This window comes from Thermobia domestica, chromosome 10 (genome assembly GCF_964235325.1).
Source record: "Thermobia domestica chromosome 10, izTheDome1.hap1.1, whole genome shotgun sequence".
Lineage (NCBI taxonomy): Eukaryota > Metazoa > Arthropoda > Insecta > Zygentoma > Lepismatidae > Thermobia > Thermobia domestica.
Window position 1 is genome coordinate 101,503,342 of NC_137463.1, and position 15,570 is coordinate 101,518,911.

The 15,570-nt window shown below is 34.7% G+C and overlaps 1 protein-coding gene across 2 annotated transcripts in view; it reads right to left on the bottom strand.

Moving 5' to 3' along the window:
• The window catches only part of LOC145662607 (phospholipid-transporting ATPase ABCA1-like), a 1,231,974-nt gene that overhangs the window by 33,981 nt on the left and 1,182,423 nt on the right, over positions 1-15,570 (bottom strand). For both annotated transcript variants that reach the window (XM_081728328.1, XM_081728326.1), the window contains 2 exons: positions 15,280-15,477; positions 7,919-8,053 (listed from right to left, as the gene is read on the bottom strand). In XM_081728328.1, the coding sequence (XP_081584454.1) occupies positions 7,919-8,053; positions 15,280-15,477 (333 nt within the window). The remainder of the gene's footprint in view (positions 1-7,918; positions 8,054-15,279; positions 15,478-15,570) is intronic.

Genomic DNA, 15,570 nt, shown 5'->3' on the forward strand with positions numbered 1-15,570 from the left:
TTTCTTCTATAACCCACAATAAGACGGAAGTACAGACATCCTAGGAGGCTGACAAGCACTTTGACGATGTTCATGAAGAATGTTTTGAATCCAGTTTGAATAATTATAATGTGGCTAAACATATCATGTAAAAAGCAAAATTGGAAGGTTATACGTCAAATGTCAGACTATGACCTTGGCGAATTTAGGAGCTCGAAGGGAAAAAAGTTCAGTCCTTGACAATGTCCGCATTAGTCAGAGACTAAAAGCAAAAACTATTAAAGTAACGAAGCTCATAGTATATGATCCAAATATATGTATTAACGTAATAACAATTAATAAGAAAGTTTATTTCAACAGTCTTCTGTGGTTTCACTCTACATGTTTCACTCTTTTCAAAATATCACGCAAATAAACGAACTAGTTTAAAACATGTCACTGTAATAGTTTAATAACTAAAGGCGTGGAACGCTAACTAAAAAGTTTCATTTCATATCATTTTAATGATTAAAGCAGTGTTGCCACAGTCCTAGCTCTGGAGCGGGCTGAAAAATAGTACCACATTGAAACAAAAACGGCTGAATTCATTATTTTATACCATGGTAATACATGGCTCTATAACACGAAACTAAAAGAGGTAAAGTTCTAGAACATTCCCTTCCCCCCGCCCTCTTCCAAGAGTCCAAATCAATTAAGTGCTTTTTTCAAAAATTACTGTTTGAAAACAGCCAAATAGGAGGAAACAAAACAACCGTGGAAGCAGATGAAACTTTTCTCGCACGTAGGAAATATAACAGAGGCTGCAAATTAAAAGAGAAAACAGTTATCTTCTACGGTACCAGAAACCAAACGCGGCTCTATTTGAAAGTGACCAATAAACCAAAACGGTATTATAGCAATTATGAAAAAAATATAAAACGAGGAACAAATCAATCATCTCCGAGTTCGTGTGTAAGCAATACGTTATATAAAATATTAAAATATAAATCATTGCCCCTTATTTTCGCTTATTTCAAGACTAAAGGAGGGTAATAGAACGTACTTTTTTTAAAGACATCATTTAAGACAGCATATTTTAAGAATCCAACACACAGTATGAGTAACTTGAGATGTAGGAAAAGTCTTAGTGACACTTTTGAAAATGTGACAAGTATTTCTTAAATTGTCCTGAGTTGGGTAGAAATGTACTAACTTTTTTACAAAAGGGGCTGAAAATGTCAGCATGTTACCAACGGGCCGTTGAATGACAAAAGGGCTGAATTTAGTACACTTGTACCAAGTGTAACAACACTCGATTAAAGAAATGATGTTTACTCAAACAGTCAACACTGGCGAGATATTTCTTATTGTGTAAAAGAACCACATATTCAAATAAAGTTTCATGTTATACGTTGAAATGTCATTCAATACGTTGAGATGCGTATTCATTTTCTATTTAATATCTCGGCCACGTGGTCTATCCCTACTCATATTAATATATTCTTTCCATTTTCCTTTAAGAACTCTTCCCACTAACTCTTTTGCCTACTGCTGCATGCTAAGTCTAATATGCTTTCACCGTTTGTTCCTACCTACACTTCTACTTTCCCCGTTTAAGTACTTTTGTTCGATTTTTTTTTACAAAAATATTTCTTACTTTCTCGTTTTACAACTTTTAAGTATTCGACTTCTTTTTGCATATTTTTCTTGTGGATACATGTTTCAGTTGTATATCTACTTCGGCCTACACAAGGTTATGATAAGAGAAAATGTCCACTCCGAGAAGTGTCTTTGCATTCTTGAAGCTATTCTGATAGTTATCCTAAATTATAACATCATGAATTCGTCATCTTCGGCAGTCTATTGAGGATTTTCATGTATATCTTTTTTCTTTTGTGCTGATTGAACCAAGTGTTATCAATTACTACTGAATTTCTACGTAAATTGACTATTTACTCTCCTGTTTCATTTCTTTCACATAAACCATATTTTCCTACAACACTACTTTTCTGTCCTTGTCGTAGAACTGTATTGAAATCTCTAGTTACAATTAACATCCACCCCTCTTCTTCTTGTCTACAATTTATATTTTCTCGTAATGTTTTCCCTACTTTTGTCTTTAAGTCTTAATATCTGTCATGAACAAATTCTATTTTCACTACCTTCTATTCAAGGGCTTACCAAGAAATTATTCCCACACCATTGTGTCACCAATTTCATCACCTGAGTAAACATTCTACATCGTTCGCTTCTTAATTCCCTGTTACCTTCCCATTTAACGTCACAAATATAGATTATTTGTTTCATTTATGCTTTAATAATTTGTAATTTCCCTTCCTGGAACTTGGTACGTATGCTCCACACACGTATTCTAAATATTTTTTTCTGGTTGGTTTTGCTCCTTCAGCAATATTGAACACTCTGTTTCCCTCTCGTTTCACAGTCCTTCATAAGACATTCCCCTCCCGTAGATCCTAATGTAGGGATATTTTACTTCCGGAACTATATTTTGATCTGGAAATACCATTGCACATTTGTTCTTTTCCTGCTGTTAACAAACTAAGGGAAATAGTACAGTGCAATTAGGTTTGAACCCGGACATTCAAAAATACAAGCCGAAACCTTTTCTAAAATAATCATGATACTCTACTCAGTAGCTCAAAGAAAGTCCAAAAAATCCCGCTTTAGGTTTAGTCACTATGGCAGCCATATTGAATAGCTTATTTCCAACGCCAAAAGCTTTCGAGGAAAAAAATAGCATTTAACTGACCATAATACACGTTGAAAAAACAGCAGATTGAAAATATATTTAACTAGTTGCTCTTATTGGATGAAAATTGGTGAAATTTTCACTTTCCCTAGAGGTAAAAAGGGGAAATTCCACAAACTTTCTGAGAACAGAAGAGAAAAATTTAATTTTTTGATCCTTGTTACAATATTGTAGGGACAAGAAACATAAAATATGTGCAAATTGTTAACTAAACCCTTCTCAGTAAAACGTTAAAACTACACAGTATTAACACCTTCTAAAGTTGGGATTTTAAACTTATATTTACCTAATGCGCTAAATTCTCTCTTGTCCAAATATAGTAAAATTTTCATATGTGCATCCACAAGGTTTGAGTGAAGTTATCAGTGGATAGCCATTTGAAAAGGGTTCAATATCTCTTACAAACAGCGATGTTGACCTTTTTTGGAAACGGAAATTCCAAAACTTTGTGGGAATTTTGAAGAAAATGCTCTATTCTTAGCATGCCACATCAGTTGAAGGAATTTGACATGTGTAGAAAATTGTTGAAAAAAGTCATGTTTACTAATGTATAAAAATTCGTAATGTTTGAGCTAGGACAAGACCTAAAAAGTAATTATTTATTATGAAAGGTTTCAAACAGATAATTTTGATTGTTCTATGTTCCTGTTTGTGCGTCTATGCCCTACGCAGTACATACACATGATTGAGCATTTTAACATCCGGCACTCAGAACTTTCTTCACAGTTGTCGGTGCAGGAACAAGAGATAAGATGTAAGTCTTCAGGAGCAGCGAACTTCGAAGTTGGTATGGGACGTAAATAACTGTTGACTTTCTTCAAACCCTAGAGTAAAGTGTCCAAGTTAACACAACGCCATTGCTGCACTTGATAAAAGACTCGGAGTAAATGCTCACGAGCGGCTCCTGTTGTGGGAAGAAGTACAGCTAAGTAAAACTGCAAATGCATAGGCTGTTTAACGATCGTCTTCTGATATAGTTGGTGGCATAAAATGTCCAAGTTCCCGATATCTTTTGACCCATACAATAACAGAAAGAAAGATTCAATAGCTTAAGCCACAATTTTAGCTGACACTCGAGAATTATTGAAAATACTTAGTTTCTCTCTAGGTTCCTTATTACTCTAACTTTTTGTAAGCAGAGAGTTTGCCTTTTCGTTAAATTGATGAAACTGAATCGCATCCTCTGAAGCCGTGTACAATTAGAAGAAAGTTCTTCACATCACCTATCAAATCTTGAATAGTTCCAATATGGTGAATCTTGTCTGGGCAAGTCTTCGTTCCTGGCATAATCATTTTCAAAGATGTGTCTGGTGGAGCAAAGGCAGCTAGAAGAACTAACAAACCTTTGTCCTCACCAATCAAAATAACTCGAATGCTTTTCTTGGCCTCTGGAAGAGCCGTAGTTGAAATCAACACATTAGAATCTGCCTTGGCCTGGAATACCTTGCACCCTGATTTCTGGACATGATGGCTGAATCTCATTTTGTTGCTGTGATTTAGGAGAAATTCAGTCTGCCATACAGTAACAGTAATATTGTCCTCTAATTCAATGTCTACGTGGCAAATCTTTCCTACACGTCGAAGATGCTCTTCATCTTTTGTCCTTATACTTTTCCGCAATGTGTAATAACGTATGCAGTACATTATTGACATATTTCTTTAAACGTCGCTGGACGCTGCCATACAACACGGTGCAAGAGATGCCCACCATAACTATGTAGGATACATCCTGTTTTGCGGCACTACATGTTGTTTACTGAGTCGAAGTTCAGGACAAAACGGATATTGTCGACGACTTTGTACCTTTCCTCATTTGACTTCATTTATCAAATAAGGAGGGATGATACGTTCATACTTGCAGATCTCAGACAACCATTCTTCAGAGATAACTGTGCATACTATGCAGTGCAGAAGATACTTTGGATTTATACAGATTGCTTCATTACTTAGTTACTGATCTTGTTAAGCTGCCCAAAGACTTCACACGTGACTGGTTTTCAGATGAATTCCACTGAATTGCTTTCCCTCAATCTTCTTCATCACAGCAAGTCTAACTCCTAATGCTTATTCTAACTTCCAATCACAAGTTACATTTTCATCAGCTAGCAAGTCAGTAGATATTTGATGTAAGTTGGGATGATCTCTCGAATCGTTTATGCTCTCGGAGCCAGTTGATGAAACACAGACATCTTCGGCGTCACGAGTTTGACGAGACTCTCGCAAGTCAACAAGTTGTTCGGAGGAGGCGAAGATAACATCAGTGAATGTCTCTACAACTTCCACTATTCTTGAATATGCAGACATGGAATGAACCCATTTAGTAATAGTTGAAGCAAAATCCCTCGTTCCCAGGTAAGGCTACCACTACTTTTTGTAGCTCTCATCAAACCCTGTTCAATTGTCAATTCACTCCGAATTCCACACCAAAACTTCTCACTTTGTCTAACTATGAGGTCACTTTGTTTTACAAACTTCCCAAAACTCAATTTTTCAGTTCTGTTCTGAGAAATTTTGTAGAATATCCATGTTTCTCCCTTTTGGGAAAACGTAAGTTTCTTCAATTTTCATACAATAAGAACAACTAATTAAATTTCTTTTGAACGAGGTATGGTTCATATCCCTGGTGTGAACACAACCTGTATTATACTCAGTTAAAGTGAATGCTAGTTTTTGGCATTGGAAATAGACTATCCAATATGGCGGCCATAGTGACGAAATCCGACGCACGATTTTTTTGGACTTTCTCTGAGTTACTAAATAGAGTGTTATGATCATTTTAGAAAAGATTTCGGCTTATTTTTTTTTGAATGTACTGGCTTTGCTCTTTTTTGGTCTAATTGCATTAAAGTAAAATGGAATGGTGGTAAAAACAACAATTTAAAATTGACTATAAACGATATAAGTTTTAGTGCCATAAATAGAGTTTCTGACGAATTTCTTGAAATCTACGGATGCAAATTTATCATAAAGCATGTCATTTGCTTCAACTTGATCTGATCTATTGATTGATAACTATATGTTTCATCTTCGGATACATTATACTGAAACAAAATTTTAGTAAGTCTTCTCGGGCTATCAGCCAGGTGAAGGCATTGACTTCCGACGTTTCGAATGCCATATCTGATGGCGCAAAAAAGAAATATTAAAATCACATAGCAGGAAAAAATCAATTCTTTCCTTACTTAAACAAAAGATTAGTCTTCATGAGTTAACCATAATTTTTGGCTCTATCTTATTAACTCTACTACGTATTGTCTTTCTGTTAGTGTCATAATGAAAAGTTGTACTAGGGTACAACTCAGCACCAATTTCATCTTGTGATTATCGAACAAGATACATTTTTAAATTTACAAAGTACTTATTCGACATTCTCGAAAACTAAGCATGAGATTACATTTGTCCATATCATTTTGTTTAGTCGGTCATGACCTATCGAAAGATAGTGATATTCTTGGACAGTATTCCTTTTCTTTATATACAAATAATACTGTAGACTTATATCGAACGTAGGGAGCGTAAAGAACGGAAGATGTAATGATTTACCTATCGCTATGGACAGAGACCCTTCAATGTTAAAATACCTAAAGTATATACAGGGAGGATTCTTTACTGCTCTCAATTGTACTCTCTTTCTCTCTAGATTCTTCTCTGATATAGTTGTAAACTTATCGTTTTTCTCATTTAGGCTATTTATTTTAGTATATATAACGGACAGCAAATTATTCAAAGCATCAATTATGCCCAGCAAATATTACTTAAGTGGTGTTGAATTGGAAACGAAATATGAGGTTAAAGACTTAAGTGTATATTTTAATAATAGCTTGTCCTTTAGAACTCATATTGATAATACAACGAATGATGCTTATCGAATGTTAGGTTTTATCATAAGAAGTACAAAAAATATCCATGATTTATCAGTTATTGAAATATTATATAATTCAATAGTTCGAAGCAAATTAGAGTATGCGTCAATAGTATGGTCACCAAGTTGTAAGTTACAAAAAAATGAAATTGAAGCAATACAAAAGAAATTTTTAAGATACTTATATTTTAAAAAAAATTCTGTTTCATCATATCAGAGAAAAATTTCGTATATGTGGTTATTAAAGGAATTTCACTATGTCAAATTAAAAAACGGAAGGATTGTAGCCCAGCAAATGTTCCTATATAAAATTATCAGTGGATTAATTGATGATAGTACGTTTTTGGAAAGAATATGCTTTAACACTATCCCATGTAAATTAAGAAATAGGAATCTTTTGGTAAATAAAATACCCAAAACAGTGGAATATAAAACTTCACTATTATTTGCAATGTGGGAAGCATACAACAAATTAGTAAAAATATGTGATTTGTATTTTAGTTGTAAACTGAAAAATTATTGTAATTTGGTGGAAACGTATGTAAATTTGGAGTATATGTATACCCCTGTCTGTAAATTGCAGCACATAATAGTAGGAGGTAATGGTAATAGGTCGCAAAACATGAATACTTATGTATGTTGGCATTCTTGTGCGTGTTTGTACTTTTTATTTTTGTGTTTCTATTTTTTGTATTTTTTCTGATTCTAGTGTTTGCATTTAAATTGATAACATAGATGTAATATTTTATGTAAGACTCGTGTAATTGGGATTCTCCTGTTAGAGTCAGCGGATTTAAATAAATATATAAATATATAAATCAACTAAAGTTATCAACGTCTCTACGAAATAAGAAAAGGTGTTTTTTTACAACAGTGCTAAATCATTATTTCTTCTACTTTGTGAATACCTTTGTTCATATGTGTGTAATCAGTAGAAAATTTCGTCATTGGCATAATGACTTGCATGTCCCCTTTTAGAGCACTATGGAATATTTTCCAAATGTTAAAGACAAGATAATTTTTTTCAAAGATTACCAATTGTTGTCTGTATTATTGTGTACAATTTCAATAAATCAAGAAGTACAAATCAATAAATCAAGGTTAGTAAATGGCATTAATGTCACCACAAGAAAATCCAATGACCCAATAAAAGTATAATATTGAAAGACTATCTTTAACATTGCAATAACATAGAAAGTGGAATACTATAATATTTTGTTTCATTATTTTTTGAAGTTAACAATATTTACCTAGTACACTTAGTCTGTTAAAAGCAAAATTACCTTTATGCATATAAAATAATAAAAATAATAAATCAACAAACTTACCAGCAGTACAAGTGCGGGATTTCCAACTAGTGCAATGGCAATAGAAAGTTTTCTTTTGTTACCGTAAGAATACGTCCCAGCGCATCGACGTCTAAATGGAACCAAATCAAGTTTTCTGATATGCTCGTCAACAACCTACAATAATCATATAGTACAATTAGAGGAATATATACAACGTATTTTCTGTTATTGGCAAAGTTCGTATTAAATATCACATATGTCATAGTTGCATGGAATTTCTTCTTCTCTTTTAGAACTGTGAGCAATTACTGGTAATTAAAAAGTACAATGAGTTCCGGTTCACGGAACTGAATTTTCGAACAAATCGGTTCAGGAGCAAATTTGTGACCAACTTTTCTCTCGGTCCACTAAGGAAATTTCGGAATAGATGTCTGTATCAACACTCCTAAGTCATCAATAGTGCTTTTGCGCGTCTGCTCTAACCATTATTCGTCAGAGAGCTCTGTTTACATTTTGTTTTTCATTGTAGTTTTCGTATTATTTTAGCCTTCAAGCTGTTTTGTTTAATTTCGTGATTCCTTATTTCTTTACTTCCTCTCCTGGTCTAGTGCGTAACGCGTTTGCGTTTGATGTACGTGGTGCACCGAGCTCAACTCAGGGTGGGATACCAAAAAAACTTAATTTCACAATGATTCCCTGACGTTAACTAAAAACATTAATTTCATTTACAAGTGGTTGACTTTAAAAGAAGTCATTTTAGTTGTCTTCCATATTCTTCATTACAGTAAAAAAATATAAATGTAAAACATTTCAACAGTACCATGTTTCTGTAGATAGAACGAATTCATTGTATTTACATACATTAATTCAAATGGGAAAAATAATTACCGTTCGCGAATAGTGTTACGCAACGGTATTAAGTTCGTGACTAGAAGGAAGGGCCACTGCACGCAGCTTATGATTAAATATTTGTTAACGAAAACTCTATAGAAGAGTGGTGCAAATTGAACAGAATGTTTTAATAGTTCAAAAATAGTTATTTCTCTTATGCACGTACTAAACTAATTCCTATTAATTTGCACATGAAATGCTTAAAGAGAATTTTCCTACCTCCTCTGAATGCATGAGAGATAATTTAAGAATTAAATCCCTTTACTGAGAATAGATCTACAGCAAGACGCTGCAAAAGCAACATAACTTTCAATTGTAGTATGTGTTGATGTATGTAGAAATTGAGATAATTGAAGTGAAAAGATTTTCTACTCAATTATACACCTCATTCTCTGGGTTTCATTTTAAAACTTGTGAGTTTAATAAAGATTACTTTGTTTAGTACTAAAAGTTTTATTTCGGTGAGAAATCATGAATTTTACTTCTGTTTCAGGAATAAATGTTTGCCGGACTCTGAACATTTCATTTCATTTCTTCCTTACCAGAAAGTAGTTACATGGAAAAGTACCCTTCTGTTGTGTTTGAAATTAATTCGAATGTTAATGATTTTTCTTCTTTTGTTCTTTTGTTCTGTTCTATTTCTCAGAATGAATTTACATTATATATTAAATTAATATCACGTTAATTATTTTTAATTTATAAAATTGCTTAAATGCAAATTCTTCACACGGGAGAATAGGTTTAGACAAAATATTTTAACTCCTTCCTTTCTTGAGATATTTACACCAACAAAATATATTAATTTATGTGTGACGTATAAAAACACATAACCTAATAAATTTTTGGCATAAATTATCAACACCCGTACCCATCTACGACACGTACTTTAATCAATGTAACAAGATTTAAAAATCCAGGTTGAGGTAGGTATTTACTATGTTGTAAAAAACATCATAGTAAAAAATTCATGTCAAACAGATCATCCATCTTCCCATGATGCGATCTCAAACAAACATATAAAGTAAATTTCAATGTGGTGAGAAATATAAAAGCACTTCCTTCTCTTCGAAACGGGAAAAATTCCAAAATGCTTTGACCACATATTTTTAATAAGAATGTTATATATTGAGTCCTACCTTGAGAAACTCGTGAGATATTCTATTTTCCGCAAAATGTTACAACTCATATATTCTTTTAGTGTACACATTCGAACAAAATTATATATTTAAAAACCTTCCTGGAGATAGGTACTAACTATTCAGTCGTTTCAGTTCCAACTATTAACGCGTTTTGCTGATGTAATCACAACCATCGGACGAAGTCTCTTTCAATGTGGCAACAGAAATTTATTGGAATTAAAACAGAAATTTACTGGAATGCTGGGACAAATGTCCGTTTATTTACAAGGATGTAATGTTTAAGTTAAGGATTTGATTTTCCTGACGTAATAAACTCATGAGACACTAAATTTTTCAGATAAATTATACCTCCCTGTTTGCCCCTTAGGATACATATTTTAATCAAATTGACATTATAGAAACCGAAATTCGGCCATAGCCCATTCATGTATAAAAATAATCAAAATTGGTGAAACGGCTCAGGAGAGGTTGCACGCCAGACATCCTAATATTTGGTCTAGGAATTAATTCGTGCGGGTGGACAAGAGATGGCGCAACGAACGGAGCGTCCCATAGTTCCGTGTATCCACATATGTGTTGCAAACCCCTGTCATCGCGTATCGTTCGTAGTATAGGGCAGCGGATTAAAGCGTCAACAACACCAGTTTGTAGTTAAGTGAACATGGCGCAATTTGTGCCTGATAAAGTGTTTTTGCGGGGTGTCCTGCTGCATTACTTTAACATGCAGAAAAGTGCGACTGAAAGTTATCGTATTTTGGTGGAAGTGTATGGTGACCATGCTCTAGCTGAGCGAACGTGTCAGAAGTGGTTTGCACGGTTTAGAAGTGGTGATTTCGGCTTGGCAGACCAAGAGCGAGCTGGACAGCCTAAAAAATTTCAAGACGAAGAATTGACAGCATTGCTCGAGCAGGATTCGTGTCAAACGCAGGAACAACTTGCAGCAGCATTAGACGTTGATCAAACAACAGTCTCCAAACGCTTGAAAGCCATGGGAATGATTCAAAAGATGTCACATTGGGTTCCACATGAATTGAAAGACAGAGACGTTGAAAGACGAAAAACCATTTGCGAATTGCTGCTTCAACGACAGAGCAAAAAGGGGTTTCTGCATCGAATTATTACGGGTGATGAGAAGTGGATCCATTACGAGAACCCTAAACGAAAAAAGGCCTGGGTGAAACCAGGTGAACCAGGTCCATCACAACCAAAACGAGATATTCACTGTGCAAAGGTTATGCTGTGCATATGGTGGGATATGAAAGGTGTGGTGTACTATGAGCTGCTGCAACCGGGTGAAACTATGAATGGAGAACATTATCGACGACAATTAATGCGTTTGAAGCAAGCTCTGGCCAGAACACGACCAGAATGGGAGAACAGACATGATAAACTTATTGTTCAACATGATAACGCTCGCCCACATGTCGCAAAACCGGTCAAAACCTATTTAGAAAATGTCGGATGGGAAGTTTTACCCCACCCGCCGTATTCACCAGACGTTGCTCCTTCGGACTACTACTTGTTCGATTGCATGAACAACGATTTGATTGGACAGCGGTTTACTTCTTCAGCAGATATCGAAACATGGGTCTCTGACTGGATCGCTTCCAAGGATGAGGACTTCTTTCGCCACGGAATCCGTACATTGCCTGACAGATGGGCAAAAGTGGTGGCTAGCGACGGACAATATTTTTCTTAAGGTATTAATGTATTTTGTGTTTGTACTACAGCTTCAATGTGTGCGTACCAACCGCACGAATTAATTCCTAGACAAAATATTATATTTTTATTTGTGTAGATTTTCATATTATCCGTTACAAAATTTAATTTTCACAAAGTATGGGATATTCAGATATTTGAAGATGAATTTAGTGCAATCAAAGTATGAATGACTCCGTTCATTACTAAGAAAATACAAAGTAATTCACCATATGTATCAATGGGTTCTAAAACTAGATGGTGAATGCATTCAACATCCTTAACTTTTGAATCCTTCTTATACGCGTACAAAACAGAAATTATGATTGTAAAAGCAAAACTCTTCTGTAACAGCGCTGAATCGAAATAATGTAATTCCATTTAAAGAAAGGGGGGCGCGGTGGCTCAGTGGTAGAGCGTTCACCTCTGGTGCTTGGGGTCCCGGGTTCGATCCCAGCCCCCGCCAAGTGAACTTTGTGGTGGACAAACACCGTGCTCGTGGGTTTTCTCGGGGTTCTCCCGTTTCCTCCCACTTTCTTCATTCCACCATTTCACTCATCTCTCATAATCACCGTCTCCTTTAGCCTAACCGGCATAACCGTGGGACGTAAAATTCAAAGATTTCATTTCATTTCATTTCCATTTAAAGAAATTTAAAATGCACGACAGAAGAAAAGTATATACTCAGTTCTGATTTTCAACTTGAAATTCTACAGGGTGACCACAAAGTCCCTTACCCCTTGATAAATGCTAATGTAAGTTTTCCTGTTATCCCTTTATAAATGCTAATGTAAGGTTTTCCATTGTTTCAGATTGTGTGAAGAATTGCTGATACTTCCAGTTACAGTACTGAAGAGCATGAGAAACCACACAGTTAGGGCTTCGGGGGTTCATAAAGGGCATGATTGCACAAAACCGTTACGATATAACTGATGAACTGATAGAAGCTGTGAAACAAGCTTTCACTCACACAAGTTACACCTGCAATGCTCGGCAAAATGTCGTACAGAACCTGGCGGCGAATTATTCTCTCTCATCAGAATGATGGTCGACAGACTAATCCTTTGGATACTTAGAGTTTTGTATGTAAATAAAACTTCTCGAAAGCATTGTTGTTCGTGTCATACAGTTCTTTCCATGTAGTAATTTATTTAGGTTTAGTGATTTGTAACTTATTTTCAGGGGTAAAAGAACTTTGCGACCACCCTGTATAATTTTGGCTGAAATTGAATTATATAACCAACAACAACCCAGAATTGATGAAAAATGTTAAATGATAGAAACAATTATACCTAGGTAGAACACACGAAATTATAGTATGAATTTGAGAATTAGCCTTATATTCTACGAACAAGTTCGTTAGTTTCACTGATTTTATTAGTGTTAATTAAAAGATAGTTTAAGTAAGCAGTAGGAAAAGAAAATGAGTGTACCTATCAATTGACAGCAACATGGGAACAGCACCAAATAACATTTTTGCAACGTTATTTGTGCCCAAACAAGAACGATCACTATTCATGTTGGTAAATATTTGCAGAAGACTTTAGAGTGCATCAGACGTTGAAATCAGCCCCCTGGTCTGAACATAAAGTAGCAAAATGTTTTCGGCAAAATAAAATTTGCAAAGTTTTTGCACTCTTAACAGTGGTGTGTTTTGCAATAAGGAGTTTTTTTTTTCAAAAGTAGTTGTACCCAATCCTAAATGACTGCACCTAATTTTCGAAATAATTCTAGATCTCATTTTTGCCAAAAACTATCCTATAAAATGATATTTCGAACGAGTTTTAAAATATTAGAATAAATGTAGCAGCAGCAAATCTAATATGCAACAATCTCATTAAGAGAAAGGGAAGCCTAACTTTCTGATGCATGTACGGTAAATATAACATTTTTCCAGTCATCTGTAAGTATTGAATGCCATTTCCTTGGTTGCTTTGTTCATTACCTCATTTATATAACCGACTTCCACATACAACACATACGCCAAATTTAACCTTAGATCAGTCAATTAAGCAAAAGATCTTTTGAACTCTAGTGCAAAAGCACTTCACTTGGAATGGCTACTTAATTATGTGAGTAAATCAGTTCTAAATAGTCGCCTTAAGTGACTCGTATCAATATAGAAAAATCTGCTAAAGTCAAAAAATGATACTAAACTTACAAGTATGGGATGTGGATTGCTACGTTACTTGTAAGAAATGTTCAGAGATTGATTCTAGTAACGACCTTGGTTCGGCTGATCGCCTAATTATTTACGCTCAAGAGTTATCATGTAGAGGATCATACAACATCACCATTAAGATATTAACGAATTAAGTCCATTAACAAATTCGGCCGAGACAATTGCGCTATCTATCTATTAAAAATAACAGAATTTAAAAATTCACTTTCGTTCAAAAGCTAATGCAACAAAAAAAAAAAAATGTTAACTTAGAAATTTTAATAATTAGTAAGAATTATAAATGTATATATGAAATGGTTTAAAAATTATCGAACACCTTATTTTTTCCCGCGTAAACCAATGAAGCGCAGGATACTTTCTTCAGTTTAGATGTAAGGGGACACTCATGCGCAGTCGTGAACTTTTTTCCGTCCGCACAAAGTACCAGTCGCTGGCAGTCGTGTAATGTGCGGTTCTCAGACTTCAGTTTTTTTTTTTTTTTTTTTTTTTTGCACAATAGAAAAATTTGAGCTGCGATATTGTGTTAATTTTGCCAGAAGCTTGGCGACACCCAAATGGAAACCATTCAATCGGATCGGTACATTCAATTTATAACTAGAATTTGAGCACGAGGACAGTGTTTGCAAAATTTGATTCAGGCTTTCGTCGCCAAATACAACATTCTTGTATGTCGTCAGGCTCTCTTCTTATCCGGCATGGCCCCGTGTGACTTTTTGTTATTTCCCAATCTGAAAATGCCACTAAAATGGACCTGATTTGAGTCAAGAGAAGACATCATGCATCATCACGGCACTCTCGCTCACCATTCCAAAAACTTCGTTCCAGAAATATTTCCAACAATGCCAAGAGCGCTGGTGGAAGTGTCAGCATTACCAAGAAGACTATTTTGAAGAAAATTAGTGTTTCGGATTTCCAAATTAATAAATGTATTTTTGATAATCAAAGGTTCGACACTTTTTGAACACACATTTTATGTTGGCATGAATTTTTATTCACTGTAATGCATTTCAATTAAAAACATGAACAATATAAAATATGTAAGAGATAAATTCATAAATATCTAGTCTTAAGGTAACTTGTAAATTGTAATGTTGCCAAGGGCAGCGAAAGCTGAGAGTATATAACACTCACATAGTTCATATCGCCTGTGATAAATACTTACTGCACTCAAGGAATCACTATTTTCAAGTTTGGTCAGTTTTAAGATTGGCAGACAAATCCAAACATTTGTAAAAAAAAAATTGGCCTATGTTTTTCCATTTATTTTCAATTTGCTTTTATTATCTAAAAAGTAGAATAAATCTTAAAATTGATATTTTAAAGATAAATAACCGTTTCTCTTAGAATATTGTACCATGCATACAAGTACTTCTAAATATAGTGAAAATTTCTACAACAATATGGGTTTCAACAGAGATCATGTTATTATGGTCTATGTTTTGCTTGTACATGATAAAGTGTAAGAAACAAATGCTCCACACTATTCTTACCTCTGGTAGTATTGCTTCTGGTAAACCTCTTATACGACCATAAAAGTAGAGATGTTCCTCAGCTGTCAGAAGCCCATCCAGGGCATCAAATTGTGGACAGTAACCAATATGCCTTCTTGCTTTTCGCATTTCACTACGGATACTGTAGCGTAACATAAGGGCATCTCCTGATGTTGGTCTTATATCTCCGGTCAAGATCTATATTTTAGGGGAAAGCTGAGTTGTAGTTACAGACGAAACATACACAAAGACGTTAAGTTACAAACTTTACAATTGATTACTGTTTCGATT